The sequence below is a fragment of the Zalophus californianus genome, chromosome 1, assembly GCF_009762305.2.
Source record: "Zalophus californianus isolate mZalCal1 chromosome 1, mZalCal1.pri.v2, whole genome shotgun sequence".
Taxonomy (NCBI): domain Eukaryota; kingdom Metazoa; phylum Chordata; class Mammalia; order Carnivora; family Otariidae; genus Zalophus; species Zalophus californianus.
In genome coordinates, this window is record NC_045595.1 from 67,415,616 (window position 1) to 67,431,032 (window position 15,417).

The following is a 15,417-nucleotide window of genomic DNA, read 5'->3' on the forward strand; positions in this document are numbered from 1 at the left end:
GTTATACACTTATCAGCATATGATGGGCTCCCATCTTAATTCCAAACAAAGCACCACTTTTGAATGGCTACTTACGTAGCCACCAAAGAAGATTTTTTGAATGAAATGTACCATCTGAATGAAATACATCTAAATGAATATACCATCTGAATGAAAATACAAACTGAAAGTCTCATTTATTTATTTTTTTTCCAAATGTATATAACGGAGATTGTAGCTGGTGAAAGATAGGGTGGTAAATGACAAGTCAAGATCACACCTTTTGTTCAAAATAAACCCAAAATACTAATGTTGGTAAAAATATCTGTAATAAGCTATTTATTTATTGGCAGGTTTTGAATTTTTACTCAGCATACAAGAGAGTTATATGTGATAAGCCACATACTTGCATTGGGGAAAACACTGAACAAAGGTTTCGAGCAATGTACCTAGAAACAGTATGGAAAAACACTATCTAAATTTTTAACATGTTTTTTGTTTCTTATTCTTTTTTGACATGATTTGAACTGTGTTTTAATCCTGACATTGGTGTGTCCTTTATAGCCCTTCGAGTGTCTTTTTCCTTGCTAAAACAGTACCAGTGATTCATAGACAGCCTTATCTTCTATCCCTGTAAGAACTGTTTGAAATAAACATTGAAATATCACTTCTTTTAGGCAGAAAAAAATGGGATGGCTAGTTCAGGGAGTCAACTGCTTGTTCACACACTGAGCTGTGGACCCCTGGAGCTCAGACGCCAGAGGCCAGGTTGTGAGGCTGTGAGGTAGGAGTGGAAGTAGGGGCTCAGTCATAGTGGACTTTGCCCTCGGCCACCCCAGAGCTGGACAGGTCTCCATTGCAGAGTGTGTGGAGTGGTGAACGGGGCCTGTCTTCCAAGGCACCTGTGGACATCTTCAGCCTGTATTTTCGAAAGGCCTTTTGAATAACAGCAGCACATCTTTCCTCTTCCTTCCTCTTGGTGGTGGTGACTATGGGTTCATATAACTTCTTGGAAGGGTTGGCTTCCATGAACTTCTCCTCCATCATCACTTTCATGCTGTCCAGGCCACCGGAGTCACCGAGTACCCTAGTGGTAAATGCGAAGAGAATATCCAGGCAGTGGAGACGATCTCCACTCACCATGGGCAAGTCCATCATGAGAAATTGAAATTTATTGGGCTTTGCCACGCGCAAAGGCTCAGGAAGGGCATCGGCAAAGTCAGAAAGGGCAGAATATTTGATGAACTGTGTTGCTTCTGGGTCAAACTTTTCCCAGACTTCATAGAATATATCAAAGTCATCTTCACCCAAAGGGTCCTCACTTTCTTCAGTGGCTGTGTTAAAATTCTCTAAAATCACAGCAATGTACATGTTGACAACAATGAGAAAGGAGATGATGATGTAACTGACGAAGTAGGTGATGGCTATGGCAGGGAGGTGACGGCTGTCTAAGTTGGGGTTGCATGAATCCTTTGATTGCAGCATGGGCTTGAGGAGGGCATCCCAGCCTGCTGATGTGGTGATCTGGAAGAGACAGAGTATGCTGCCGACAAAAGTTTTGAAGTTGAATATGTCATCAATTCCATGCTCCTCTTTCACTCTGCAAAAAGAGCTCATACCAAAAATGGCATAAATAAACATAACCAGAAAAAGTAGAAGACCGATGTTGAATAGAGAGGGAAGAGACATCATCAGAGCGAAAAGGAGAGTCCTAATTCCTCGTGCTGCCCGAACAAGTCTCAGGATCCGACCAATCCGAGCCAAGCGGACAATCCTGAAGAGTGTTGGAGGGAAGGGAATGTGCTCCTGGTTCTCCAAGGCAGAAACCATTGTACCTTAGGAGAAGGAGATAAGGCAATTAATTTCCAGCAGGCACCCTGCTTTCAGATCCAGCCTCTCTCTCCTGCCTTGGAATCTTAGTGGGATCAACTTTTATCAGTACTTTGTAATTTGTGCACTACACAAATTAAGAACTTTCTTTATCAATATTAGGGAAAATATCTATCTGTGCCCTAACTTGGAAAATAATTTCCAAGCACTGTACAACTTTAGATGGAACTTTAGATGACACAGGATGTCTATAATATTGAAGACACCCAAGGAAAAGAAAGAGAATGCAGCTTATGAAAGGCTATATTGTGACTTATCTCAAACACTTGAAATGCATTATCTATATTGGGTTTTGAAAGTCACTCATGAGATAACAAATATAATAGTTTTCCATATTTATTGTATATATAGAATGGAAAGCAGATAAACTAAGGATGGAGTCCTTCAGATTAGCATAAGGAGAAACTTCTGATACTGATTGATGGTTGGCTTAAGCCTGAGCTTTCAGTGGAAATTGTGGAACTTCTAACCCCAAAGCTCCTTAAAAAGGCAGGTTTTTACTTGCATAGGGGAATTTGAACACAGCTTCCTACAGGTGAGGACAGGACAGGGCTGGAGGGAGATGGTGGTGTTGGGATGCTCAACTCTAGGTGGAACCTGCCACAGAGCTCTTATATTTATCAATACGCTCATCCCAGGGAAGAACTCCCGAGATCCACTCAAAAAGCTCAAGGGATTAAGTTGAAGATACTTTCCTTATTGTTATAGACGCCTCTAAAAATAGCATCTCGAGCAAAGTTTTCTGCAAACAGCTGATTATTTGGCCTAAAATGTCATCCTGTTCTCTCATTGCCTATTCTGTAAGCAACTGATACAAGATTTGAAACAATTCACATTTTGGCCCAAACATTATAGAATGGCTGGAACATGCTTGCCTTGTGTAGACATGGCCTTGCTCTTGCTCTGGGTGGTGGGGTCCTCAAAGGCATTAGAGGTGATGGGCAGCCAAAATTGTCTGCTATCCCCTAATGACTAAAGAGAACTAGTTCATAATATATTTCACCAACTGCCCAATTGTGCCAACGAAGTTGAATTCATATGTTAATTGGACAGCCAACTCTAGTGAGATGTAAATTTATTAAGTTCCAACTTAACAACAACTGGAGGAGGTCCACCCTTTAAGGCTACCTCCTTCACAAATATTTCTTTGACTAATAGGAGCCTACAGTAATCTGTCCTTTATCTGAACTCAGTTCTTTTGTGTACCATGGGATATGGTGTGCAGGTAATTTGTCTTTTTCTGACTCTTTAAGGTGAATAAGTCTTAATACCTAAACCGCATTGTCAACTCCTAGAGAAGGATTCACTTTGACTCATACTCATTTTGTATTTCTCTAAAAGCTTAGGAAAGACCTTGGGAAAGTGTAGAGGATTAGTGTTGGGTGGCAGATCTACTGGCAAACGTATATAAAATGCTGCCCAAATAAATAAATAAAAAATAAAATAAAATAAATAATAAATAAATAAAATGCTGCCCACATTGGTGAGTAGGATTTGGCTCAGTGTGTGGATTTTCTCATCCACTGGAGCAAAATGCTATCCAGTGCTCTGCTGTGTAACTGCAATTGCCTAGCAGTTGTTCAAAGGACAGAAGTAAGAGATATTTCCACAACCTGCATGCTGGCTGGCACTGCCTGGAAGGAGTTCAGTAAGTAGTGGAAAAAATGAGCTGCTCTCTGCATATTGGAGGAAGGGGTTCTTCAAGTTCTCAGAGGGCTGTGCCAGAGTCATTCTACCATCATTTTCTGACCTTATTGCTGCTGTCAATTTCACCAGGACTTGGAATTGGAATTGACTGATAAAGATTAGCAGTCTATTTCACTGGAGGTGTGTGGAAGGATCTATTTCTGAACTTTATCTACATAAACTTCATGGCTTAGAAACCAGAACAGACTATGAACTGTACCATTTTCTTGTTCTTAGAAACATCTGCATTGCTGCTGTAGTGATAGGAACCAAAATATTTTGATCTCACATATCTGTTTAACACATTCTTTCTGAAATAGTACAAAAGCTTCCAATTGTGAAATCAGTTTTCATTGTCTTCATTGCTTTTTGAACTATGAGAATGGCCCCTGGGTGGTTGCACACAATTATAAAAAGTCAGATTATCGGTTTAGTTAAAAGCAAACTGTAAAAACCCAGAGTGGAAACTCTTATGGTTTAGCCATGAAGAATTTAATTTGAAAGTTGATGTGTGTGTGTGTGTTATAAAAAAGGTATATGGAAACAACCCTTTTTTTCTCTATTCTTCTTCCACAAATCTTAGAGTTAATCCTGCCTATGTTAAGAAAAATATACTGATTATAGAGCAAGACTGGTTGGTGAATGGGCTCCAAGCAGTTGAGACAAGCATAGTTCATGCTGTGGTTTAAGTTAACATGGGATACAGAATAGAGAGAAAGCACTGCTTGCCCTCATGACACACTCTTGGAAACCCAGTCTAGGCTGGGCTATGGAGGTCCTATATAGGAGGTGAGAGAAGGCCTAGCAATGTCACAGGGGAGCAATAATTGTGATCTGACATGCACATGGATTTTTGAACTAAAGAAAACCATGGGAACTAAGTACCAAATCCTTAAGACTAAAAGATGCTCATGAGAGCTTATAGTTGCCCATGAAAGGTAGACCTTTGACTCAGTTACCTGGATATACCAGGTATCCCCACAAACACTTTAAGGTCATCTTAGTTTTGTCTATCTCCATTGAATAAACGGATCCACACAATTATTTAACTCCATTTCAGTAGTGTAAACAGTCAAGGGAATGAAAATTGCTCTGTATCTCCTAGCAACTTCCCAGTAGAGAATGGCATCAATACACCTGTCTATTTTTTCAGAAACCACATTAAGCCTAATTTGTTGCTTTGTGGATAGTTTGGACATACTTCCAAATGGTAAGATTTACTTCTAGCTCTCAGATTAAAGCCTCTTGGGTTTCTGATATTACTTACTAACAATAGAAAGAACCACAATCACACAATCAAATAAATTCCAGCCAATGGTGAAGTAGTATTGCCTCAAAGCAAAGATTTTGGTGAGACACTCAATTGTAAAGATGACCACAAAGGCCAGGTTGAGACGCTCAAGGACGAGTTTCGTGGCTTCAGACTGGTCATCTGATTCAGCCATCATGCTAAGCATGTTGAGGAAAATGAGGATGATGATGATGATGTCAAAGACCTGGCTTGTGACTAGGTCAAACACGAGACCCTGGCATTTATTCTGAGAGGGAAAAGAAAAAAGGAATCTTAGATCATTTTGCACTGTAAGAATGAAATCACATACACAAAAAAGGCACATACAACAGAATTTGTCCTCTCTTAAAATTGAAGCAGTTTCTTAAAAAATGCACACCCTTTTTAAACAACAAGAAATTCTTGCATTTACATTTTCATTTAAATTTAATTACATAACTGTTTTTGAAGTTGTAGGCTTACAGCTTTAATTCCATTTTAAAACGAAAAAACTGTTGTGATGATGTTTTACTGAAATAAAACAGCTCCTGTTGGATTTAATAATAAAAAGATGAACTTCAGTTTCTATATTTCATCTGTTTCTTTATTTGGGCTTCAATAATATTAACGCAGAGAATACCTACTCACATAATTATGTTGGACGAAATGGAATTAACATCTCCAAGCCTCCACTTGTTAATTCAGAATTATCAGACCTAAATATACTTAACCAAAACTCTGTATTCAAGCATTTCTTGAATGCCAATTTTCTAAATGTGGTTCACTTGAAAATAAGGCTAGATAAATGGGATTGTGATGTAATGATGACTAAAAACAGAAATAGAAAAATTGATTATTTCATTTTATTATTGATGGTGAACTTACATATTGGTTGGTACATAGATGGTCATACTGCTCACAAAGTAAGTATATGTTAATTGCTCTGGTTCAGGTTCTAGCTCAAGTTAGCATGCCTAATCCACCACGTACAGTGAAATGACTCAATTGTCTAGCTATATTTTCTGTAATCTAACAGCTGTGAAGCACTACTTCTCTTTACTTAGTGGAAAACTATTCTTAAACACAAACTCAGACACAAATCTTGTATGGTATTCTTGACTGTAAATGGGTTGATTTACAATATATGTATACATTAAGGTATTTTATATCATATTATCATCTAATTGAAATATACATACACTAGTCTATTTAGAAAACTCATAAACTCCTGAGAATCATTTTTAGAACCCTAGGTATCTCTTATGGTAATCAGACAAAAGATGATGTTGGTTTGTGGTGGTAATAGTGGAGAGGGATATAAGCATTTAGGTTTAAGAGCTAATATGGAAGTAGATGCAGAAGGAGTAAGAGAGTGTTTGAATGGAGATGGCTATGGGGAAATGATAGGCTGAGGCTATCGTTTCTGGTTGGTGGAGCCATTCAAGAGAACAGAGAATGAGGCACTTTGGAGGGAAATGATACGATCTGTCCTGAGAACATTGAGTTTGAGGGGCCAGTGGGGAATCTGAGGACCTTGGGCAGGTAAAGGTATGGTCTGGAGCTCAGGTGCAGAGCTGAAATGCAGATGTGCAGTTCAATAGCACCAATACTGACATGAGTTAAAACCATGAGAGTGGACGGTATCGGTCAGGGAGAGCAAGGACCATGAGAAGAAAGAGGGTGGGGACAGCACTGGAGGGATACTACATTTAAGTCGGTGTCTTTGAAATCTTGTCCCAGAATCATTAAAACTTTCATCAAGGAGTCTGGAGAAGAAACTTGAAAGTCAGTTGCATTTGCTGTGTGAGAAAGCTTCTAGGAAGTCAGAAAGGGCCTGGAGAAAAGATACTTTTAAGAGTGCTCTCCAGGGAATCACAGTGATTGGCAAGAAAAACAGTGAGGGAGAGTAAGCCTAGGCCTAATAGTTCAACTCCAGTATTTAGAGTAACAGAGGAGATCAAGAATACAAGTTACCTAAACTGGTAGATATCAAAAAGCATTCGATATCACTTTAGAATGTACAGTGAAACCTACACCTCAGTATCATCTGTGTGGATGGTTCAGAAAGAATCAGAAATGATGCCAGATCCCTTCCTCTACTGCTAAATAAAATAAAATGCATCACTGCTCAGGTTAAAACAGCTAGATTCCCCTCCACCCCCATGCAATTGCTATTCATTTGTTCCAAAGGTCAAAAATAAGATTTAGATTTTAGAGATTAAAAAAAAGTCTGTGGGGAGATAAAGCTGTGAGTTAAGGGTTAACAGCTGATTTAAAAATCTAAACTCAAACTAGGGACACCTGGAATGTGTATTTATCTCATGCAACACTGCTCTCTGGAACATAGCAGTTAAGGTAAATATGATACATAACTGGGGAGATGACAACTGCTTGTTGGAATTACTCCTTGTGAAGCCCTGACTGGTAAGCTGTAGCTACACAGGGAGAGCTATGGCATGACACCTATTTCCAGATGAACCATGTGATGAACATGCCAGAAGACATAGTTAAAGCATGGAGGTAGAAGCTTGCCTCGGGTAAAGTAGTCCTTGCCCACCTGAAACTCATCCCTTGCAGCTTAGCATGCCCAGTGCAGGGGAGAGGCCTCGAAGCTGCAGCTGTGTCATTGCAACTTCTGTTTGGCTATGTGCTGCCTTGCTTGATTCATATTCTTTATGAAATAAATGGTTAAATATGTGGGAATCTATTGTGTCTCATGATTCTTTTCGTTCATTTCAAATCTAGGACCAACTGGTATTGCGCCAGCGGTCGCACAGCATGCACGTGTAAATAAAAATTCTCTTTGTCTTTTTTGTTGGCTCAAGTTCAAATAAGAACCTCTCCAGATATAATTGTCTCATTAACCGCTCAGTAAAAAATTCTTCATTGTATAAATTCTAAACACTTTGCCCTAACATTCCCAGATATTTTTAGTGCAATACAAATATTTAATCCTAGTGGGATGGACCCTGTGTGTACCCTAAAACATACTCTTTCATTCAACTAATAATTACTGAGAATACACTTTAAGCCAGGCTCTTTTCTGAGTCATAGGAATAGCAGTAAACTAAACATACCTTTGATAATTTGGGGTCTCATGTTCAAAAGAAAATCTCTAAATCCTATACATGGTTCGGATATCAAGCCCCTCTCCCATACTACTTTTCTGAACTTTCCCATTGACCCTCTCTGCCTTGAAAACCTTCAAACTTACTTGTCAGAGCTACCAACTATGCCTAGCATATTACTTTATAATCTGATGCGTGCAGGTTCCAGCTCCTCAGTTAGACTGCGAACATGAAGCAACTCTGGAGTACCTGATGAAGCAAGATTCATCGAGAGCAAGGGTCAGCAAACTATATCCTGTAGGCCAGATCTGGCCCACTACTGGTTTTTGTACAGCCTGTGATTTTACATTTTTTAATGTTGGGGAAAGAAGAACTCAAAAGGAAAATAAAATTTTGACATGTGAAAATTAAAGAAATCCAAGGTTTGGTGTCTATAAATCAAGTTGCATTAGAGCGCGGCCGTGCACACTTGCTCTACACTGTCTACGGCTGCTTCTGTGTTACATGGCAGAGACTGCATGGCCTGCAGAGACTACAATATTTACTATCTGCCCCTTTTTTTTGTCAAGTCCTGATATAAACATTTTATCATAAATACTGGGGAAGTGGAAACCAGTATGCGTGACCTAGACTTCACACCAGAAAAGGCTGGAAAATGATATTATAAATGCACTTTAAATTGGTCACTATTTAGTCAAAACTATAATGAGATATCACCTCACACCTGTCAGAATGGCTAAAATTAACAACATAAGAAACAATGGGTATAGGTGAGGATGTGGAGAAAAAGGATCACTCGTACTGTTGGTGGGAATACAAGCTGGTGAAAAACAGTATGGAGTTTCCTCAAAAACCCCAAAATAGAACTACCTTAAGATCCAGCAGTCACACTACTGGGTATTTACCCAAATAATACAAAAATACTAATTCAGAGGGATACATTCGCCCCAATACTGATAGCAGCATTATCTACAATAGCCAAATTATGGAAACAGCCCAAGTGTCCATCAACTGATGAATGGGTCAAGAAGATGTGGTATATATACAAAAGAATATTATTCAGCCATAAAAAGAATGCTATCTTGCCATTTGCAATGACATGGATGGAGCTAGAGAGAATAATGCTAAGTGAAATAAGTCAGAGAAAGGCAAATGGCATAGGATTTCCACACATGTGGAACTGAAGAAACAAAACAAATGAACAACGGGGCAAAAAAGAGAGAGGCAAACCAAGAGACAGACTCTTAACTATAGAGAACTGATGGTTACCAGAGGGGAGGTGGTTGAGGGGGATTAAGGAGTGCACCTGTCATGATGAGGACTGGGTTACGTATGGAAGTGTTGAATCACTACATTGTACACCCGGAACTAATATAACACTGTATGTTAACTATACTGGACTTTAAATTTAAAAAAAAGATTTAGTTAAAACAAACTATTAGGTTTACATCATTGTAATGAGTATATACTAAGCACCTATTGTGTGCTCACTAAAAAGCAAATGAAAGTTGTTTCTCAAGTTCTTATTATTGAATTTGAATGTCTAATTTTCCTAAGGACTTGAGCCAGACACCAGTGTAACTGGGTCTTTGTTGAGTTCTTAGATAATGTCTGTAAACTTAAAAAATAAAGAACAGCACTGCAGATATCTGAGCTCAAGACCACTTAATGGATCTATGTATTTAGAACGAATCAATTGCTCTCACCAGAGGTCTTGGAATGGGCTTTTGAGGTTTTTTGGATCCTAATTTTTTCATTGCATTATAGTATTTCTTCTGTTCTTCTGTCATAAAAATGTCTTCACCACCTAAGTATTTGGAGAAGATGAGAGCTAATTATCATTAACAGGGTTTTTTTGGAAACAAGTTCTGAATTTTCAGAAATAGTTTCAAAGTTACATTACATTCTATCAACAATTCCTAAAATTCCATTGGGAAGCAAAAGAGGCTGGACTCTATAGGAGGGCTGAAACAAGATTTAAATTAAGGAAAGGAAAAATGCTACTTTTATAAGCTATATCTTACTTTTTAGAATATGAATAAAGATTACATATTCTTTGCAAACATCCACAACTTTAAAAAATTGAGTATATTTTAGGTTGCATAAATCAAATCACAATGCAAGAAAAGCAGATATTAGTAACAAAAATTTAAACAAAAATCTAACCAAATGGCAATTAAAATTCTCCTAAATAAATGAATAAATGCATATATTGCTATTAATAAAATTTTCCAGACCCATTCTCAGAGAAAAAATAAAGAACTAGAGAGCTTTAAATGTTTTCACTTTTGAGCAAGAACAAATAGAAATATGAACAAGAATTTTCATTTCTGGAAATTTTAGGAGGAAGTAAAATACCTAGAAATGCTGGGTAAATTAGAACAGAATTCTTTTAAAATGTATAGTTAAATTTGCACAAAAGTAAGGAAAATCTCTGGGGTCTGAAAATCAACAGTGATCAAAGAGTAGCAAATTAGCCTGAAGCCACTGCTGGCCTAAGAGCATTTGCTAATCTCTGTAAAAACTAGAATCTTGGGCCTTAATAACTATAAGGGAGTCAGGTGGAAAAGGTTTATGCCAAGGTCCCTGCATGAATCCGAGACTCCTTAAGTGCTGCTGATGAAAGGGTGAAGAAGAAAACAGAATCTGTCAACGGGCAGTGGAAGACAAGTAGGAAACTGTCTTAGTCTGGACTATGGGTAATAACCCCATCTTCCCTGACAATCTGGGAATCTGGGCCTGCCTTGATGATGGTGTGGGATTTAAATTTTCCCCGCTACCAGTATGGACCAAAAATATACATCCCTAGGATCATCTTTTCAACAATGGTCCTAGGGAAAATGGAAATCCACATGCAAAAGAATAAAGTTAAATTCTTACTTAACACCATACACAAAAATAGCTCAAAATACATCAAAGACATAAATGTGAGATCTAAAACAAAAAAACTCTTTGAAGAAAACACAGGGCAAAAGTTTATAAGACTAGATCTGGCAATGATTTCTTGCACATGATACCAAAGGCACAGATAACAAAAGAAAAAATAGACAAATTGGATTTCATGAAAATTTTAAAATTATGTGCATCAAAAGATACTATCAATGGAGTAAAAAGGCAACCCACAGAATGGGGAAAATATTTATATATCATATATCTGATAAGGGATTAATCAGAATATATGGAAAACTCCTAAAATTTAACAACAACAAAAACAGCCAATGTCAGAGAAATTACTATCTGTGTTCTCTTCTAGAATGTTTATGGTTTCAGGTTTCACATTTAGGTCTTTAATCCATTTTGAGTTTATTTTTGTATATGGTGTTAGAAAGTGATTGTTTCATTCTTTTACATATAGTTGTCCAGTTTTCCCAGCACCATTTATTGAAGAGAATGTTCTTTACCAATTTTACATTCTTGCCTCCTTTGTCATAGATTAATTCACTATATAAGTATGAGTTTATTTCTGGCCTCTCTATTCTGTTCCATTGATCTATGTGTCTATTTTTGTGCCAATACCATACTGTTTTGATTATTACAGGCTTGTAGTATATCTTAAAATCTGGAACTGTGATACCTCCAGCTTTGTTCTTCTTTTCTCAAGATTGCTTTGATTATTCAGGGTCTTTTGTGGTTCCATACAAATTTTAGTGTTATTTGTTCTAGCTCTGTGAAAAATGCTGCTGGTATTTTGATAGGGATTGCATTGAATCTGTAGATTGCTTTGAGTAGTATGGACATTTAAATAATATCAATTCTTCTAATCCACAAGAACAGAATATCTTTCCATTTGTTTGTGTCATCTTCAATTTCTTTCATCAGTGTTTTAGTTTTCAGAGTATAGGTCTTTCACCTCTTTGGTTAAATTTATTCCTAGGTATTTTATTCTTTTAGGTGCAATTCTAAATGGAATTGTTTTCTTAGTTTCTCTTTCTGCTACTTCATTATTACTGTATAGAAATGCTACCAATTTCTGGGTATTAATTTTGTGTCTTGCAGCTTTACTGAATTCATTTATTGCTTCTAGTAGTTTTTTGGTGGAGTCTTTAGGATTTTGTATGTATAGTATCATGTCATCTGCAAATAGTGATGGTGTAACTTCATTAGCAATATGGAAGACTCATTTATTTTTCTCCTCTGATTGTTGTGGCTAGGGCTTCCAGTACAATGTTAAATAAAAGTGCCAAGAGTGGACATCCTTGTCTTGTTCCTGATCTTAGAGGAAAGGCTCTCAGTTTTTTCCCACTGAGTATGATATTAGCCATGGTTTTTTCATATATGGCCTTTATTATGTTGAGGTATGTTCCCCCTACACCCACTTTGTTAAGAGTTTTATCATGAATGACTGTTGAATTTTGTCAACATTTTTCTAGATAGGTCTCCTGAGGCAAAGGAAACAAAAGCAAAAACAAGTTATCAGGATTACATCAAAATAAAAAGCTTTTTCACAGTGAATGAAATGATCAACAAAACAAAAAGGCAATTTACTAAATGGGAGAAGATATTTGTAAATGATATATCCAATAAGGGTAAATATCCAAAATATATAACTTATACAACTCAACAATCCAATTAAAAAATGGGCAGAGGTCCTAATATGTCTTTTTCCAAAGAAGACATATAAATGGCCAACCGATACATGAAAAAGTGCTCAACATCACTAATCATCAGGGAAATACAAATCAAAACTACAATGAGATGTCACCTCACACCTGCCAGAATGGCTAAAATCAAAAACACAGAAAACAACAAGTGTTGCCAAGAATGTGGAGAAAAAGAACCCCTCACGCACTACTGGTGGGAATGCAAAATGATTCAGTCACTGTGGAAAACAGTATGGAGGTTCCTCAAAAAATTAAAAATAGAAATATCATACAATCCAGTACTTCTACTACTGGGTATTTACCCAAAGAAAATGAAAACACTAATCTGAAAAGATATATGCACCCCTATGTTTATTGTTAGCCTTATTTATTATAGCCAATACATGAAAGAAACCTAAGTGTCCACTGATGGCTGAATGGATAAGGAAGATGTGGTACACATGTGTGTGTGCACATGCATGTGCACTTCTGCGCACACACACACACACACACACACACACAGAGGAATATTATGCAACCATAAAAAAGGATGAGTTCATGCCATTTAAGACATGGATGGACCTAAAGGGTATTATGCTAAGTGAAATAAGTCAGACTGAGAAAGACAAATACCATATGATTTCACTCATATGTGGAATCTAAAAAACAAATAAACAGACAAAAAGCAGAACCAGGCCTACAAATACAGAGAATAACAGAGGGCTTTCAGAGGGGAGGGAGGTAGGGGATGGGTAAAATGGTTGAGGGGAGTGGGAAGTACAGTCTTCCATTTATGGAATGAATAAGTCATGGGCACAAAAGGCACAGTATAAGGAATATAGTCAGTGATATTGTAATAGTGTTGTATGGTGACAGATGATAGCTACACTTGTGATGATCATGGCATAACATATAAACTTGTCAAATAACTATGTGGTACACCTGAAAGAAATATAATATGTGTCAATCACACTCAAAATAAATAAATAAATAAATAAATAAATAAATAAATAAATAAAACACTCCAATTCAAAAACTGGCAAAGGACTTGAATAGACATCTCTAGAGAAGATATACAAATAGCCAACAAGCACATGAAAAAACAGTCAATATCACTAGTCATTAGGGAAATGCAAATAAAAACCAAAATGAGGTACCACCTCATACCCATTAGGATGGCTACTATCAAAAAAAGAGAAGACGAGCACTGGTGAGCATGAAGAGAAATCAGAATTACACTGTTGGTGGGAATGTAAAATGGTAGCTTCTTTGGAAAAAATCCAGTGGTTCCTCAAAAAATTAAAAAATAGAATTACCATATTATCCAGCAATTCCACTTCTGGATGTATACCCAAAAGAATTGAAAGCAGGGTTTCAAAGAGATACTTGAACACTCATATTCATAGCAGCTTTATTCACAATAGCTAAAATGTGGAAGCAACCCAAGTGTCCATCAACAGATGAATGTATGAGCAAAATGTGGTATATATATACAATGGAATATTATTCAGCCTTAAAAAGGAAGGAAATTCAGAAATATGCTACAACATGGATGAACCTTGAAGACATTATGCTAAGTGAAATAACTCAATCACAAAAAGACAAATACTGTATGATTCCATTTATATTAGATACTTAGAACAGTCAAATTCATAGCAACAGTAGAATGGTGGCTGCCAAGGGCTAGGGGGAAGGAGAATGGGGAGTTATTGTCTAATTAGGTATAAAGTTTGAGTTTTACAAGATGAAAAGAGTTATGGGGATGGATAGTGGTGATGGTTACACAAGATTATGAATGTATTTAATACCACTGAAATGTACATGAAAAATGGTTAAGGTGGTAAATTTCATGTTGTGTATATTGTACCACAGTAAAAAAATTTTGTGAAAAAAAAATGCAGCCCTAGAAGTTAACCAGGTTGTTCCAGGATGCCTGGCAGATACAAGTGTCTTTAGTAATTACATTCATCACAGCAGTGTGTATTAATACTATTATTCTGAGACTGTCCTATGTGTGTTTTAGGGGATAAAACAAAAATGATTAATTATGGAAATTTTTAATTCTATTACTTCCTATGCCCGTGAGAATCAGTTTTTTCAGCGTGGAAAAGAGGAGATACAGATTATTATTAGAGAAGAAGTTAAGTGAAAACCTTGTAGTTCTGAACTTGAATGAACAGTATTCATATTTCCACACACATTTCCTTGAAGTCCTAAATCTGAAGTAGCTCTGTCCACTGAAAAAGCTTTGAAGCAATAACAATGAGCATTTCAGGTTGTGATCTCAGAATACCACCTCCCCCCCCACAAAAAAACCCCCCACAAAAAAACCCAGAACTCCTTAGAGAAATGGCTGATTCTTGATCTGGCACAAAAGTATGATTTAGCCCTGGAATATCTTGTCATTCCAGAGAGCAAGGAATCTGTCAGACGGGAGGACCTGATTTTAATCCTGATCTCAAAAGCATATCAATTGATCAGAGAATGAATAAATGAATAAATATTTTAAGAAAATAAAGAATCAAGGAAATTTGAATGTTGACTGGATATTTGACAGATTTAGAGAATTCATGTTAAACTTCTTAGGTGTGGTAATGGAATTGTGGTTATCTTTAAAAAGAGATATGTTTTGAAATATATGTGGGTGAAACAGTGTGATGTCACTTGCTCTATTAAAAAATCTGGTAACAGGATTGGATAAGGGCATAGATGCCATAAATATGTACTTAAGTCAATAAACATGTTGGGTGATAGGTCTTGTAGGTTCTTTTTAGTAAAGCAAAACAAAACAAAATACCATGGCCTGATCAAAACAGTGATTTCAAATGTAAGCTTCCAGCTAAAATCACAAGGCCTTAACATCCAAATTGCAGGGATTGATTGCAATCAAGCTGCATATTACAAAGGTGACTCTACACAGCACACAGCACACTTCCAAATAACA

At 37.0% G+C, this 15,417-nt stretch overlaps 1 protein-coding gene across 1 annotated transcript in view; it reads right to left on the reverse strand.

Moving 5' to 3' along the window:
• Window positions 1–228: 228 nt before the first annotated feature.
• Window positions 229–15,417, reverse strand: part of SCN11A (sodium voltage-gated channel alpha subunit 11) — an 88,455-nt gene continuing 73,266 nt past the window's right edge. Inside the window, exons 25-27 of the mRNA XM_027584593.2 lie at window positions 9,600–9,704; window positions 4,823–5,093; window positions 229–1,814 (exon numbers count right to left, since the gene is read on the reverse strand). Coding sequence (XP_027440394.1) covers window positions 784–1,814; window positions 4,823–5,093; window positions 9,600–9,704 — 1,407 coding nt within the window. The 3' untranslated portion in view covers window positions 229–783. The remainder of the gene's footprint in view (window positions 1,815–4,822; window positions 5,094–9,599; window positions 9,705–15,417) is intronic.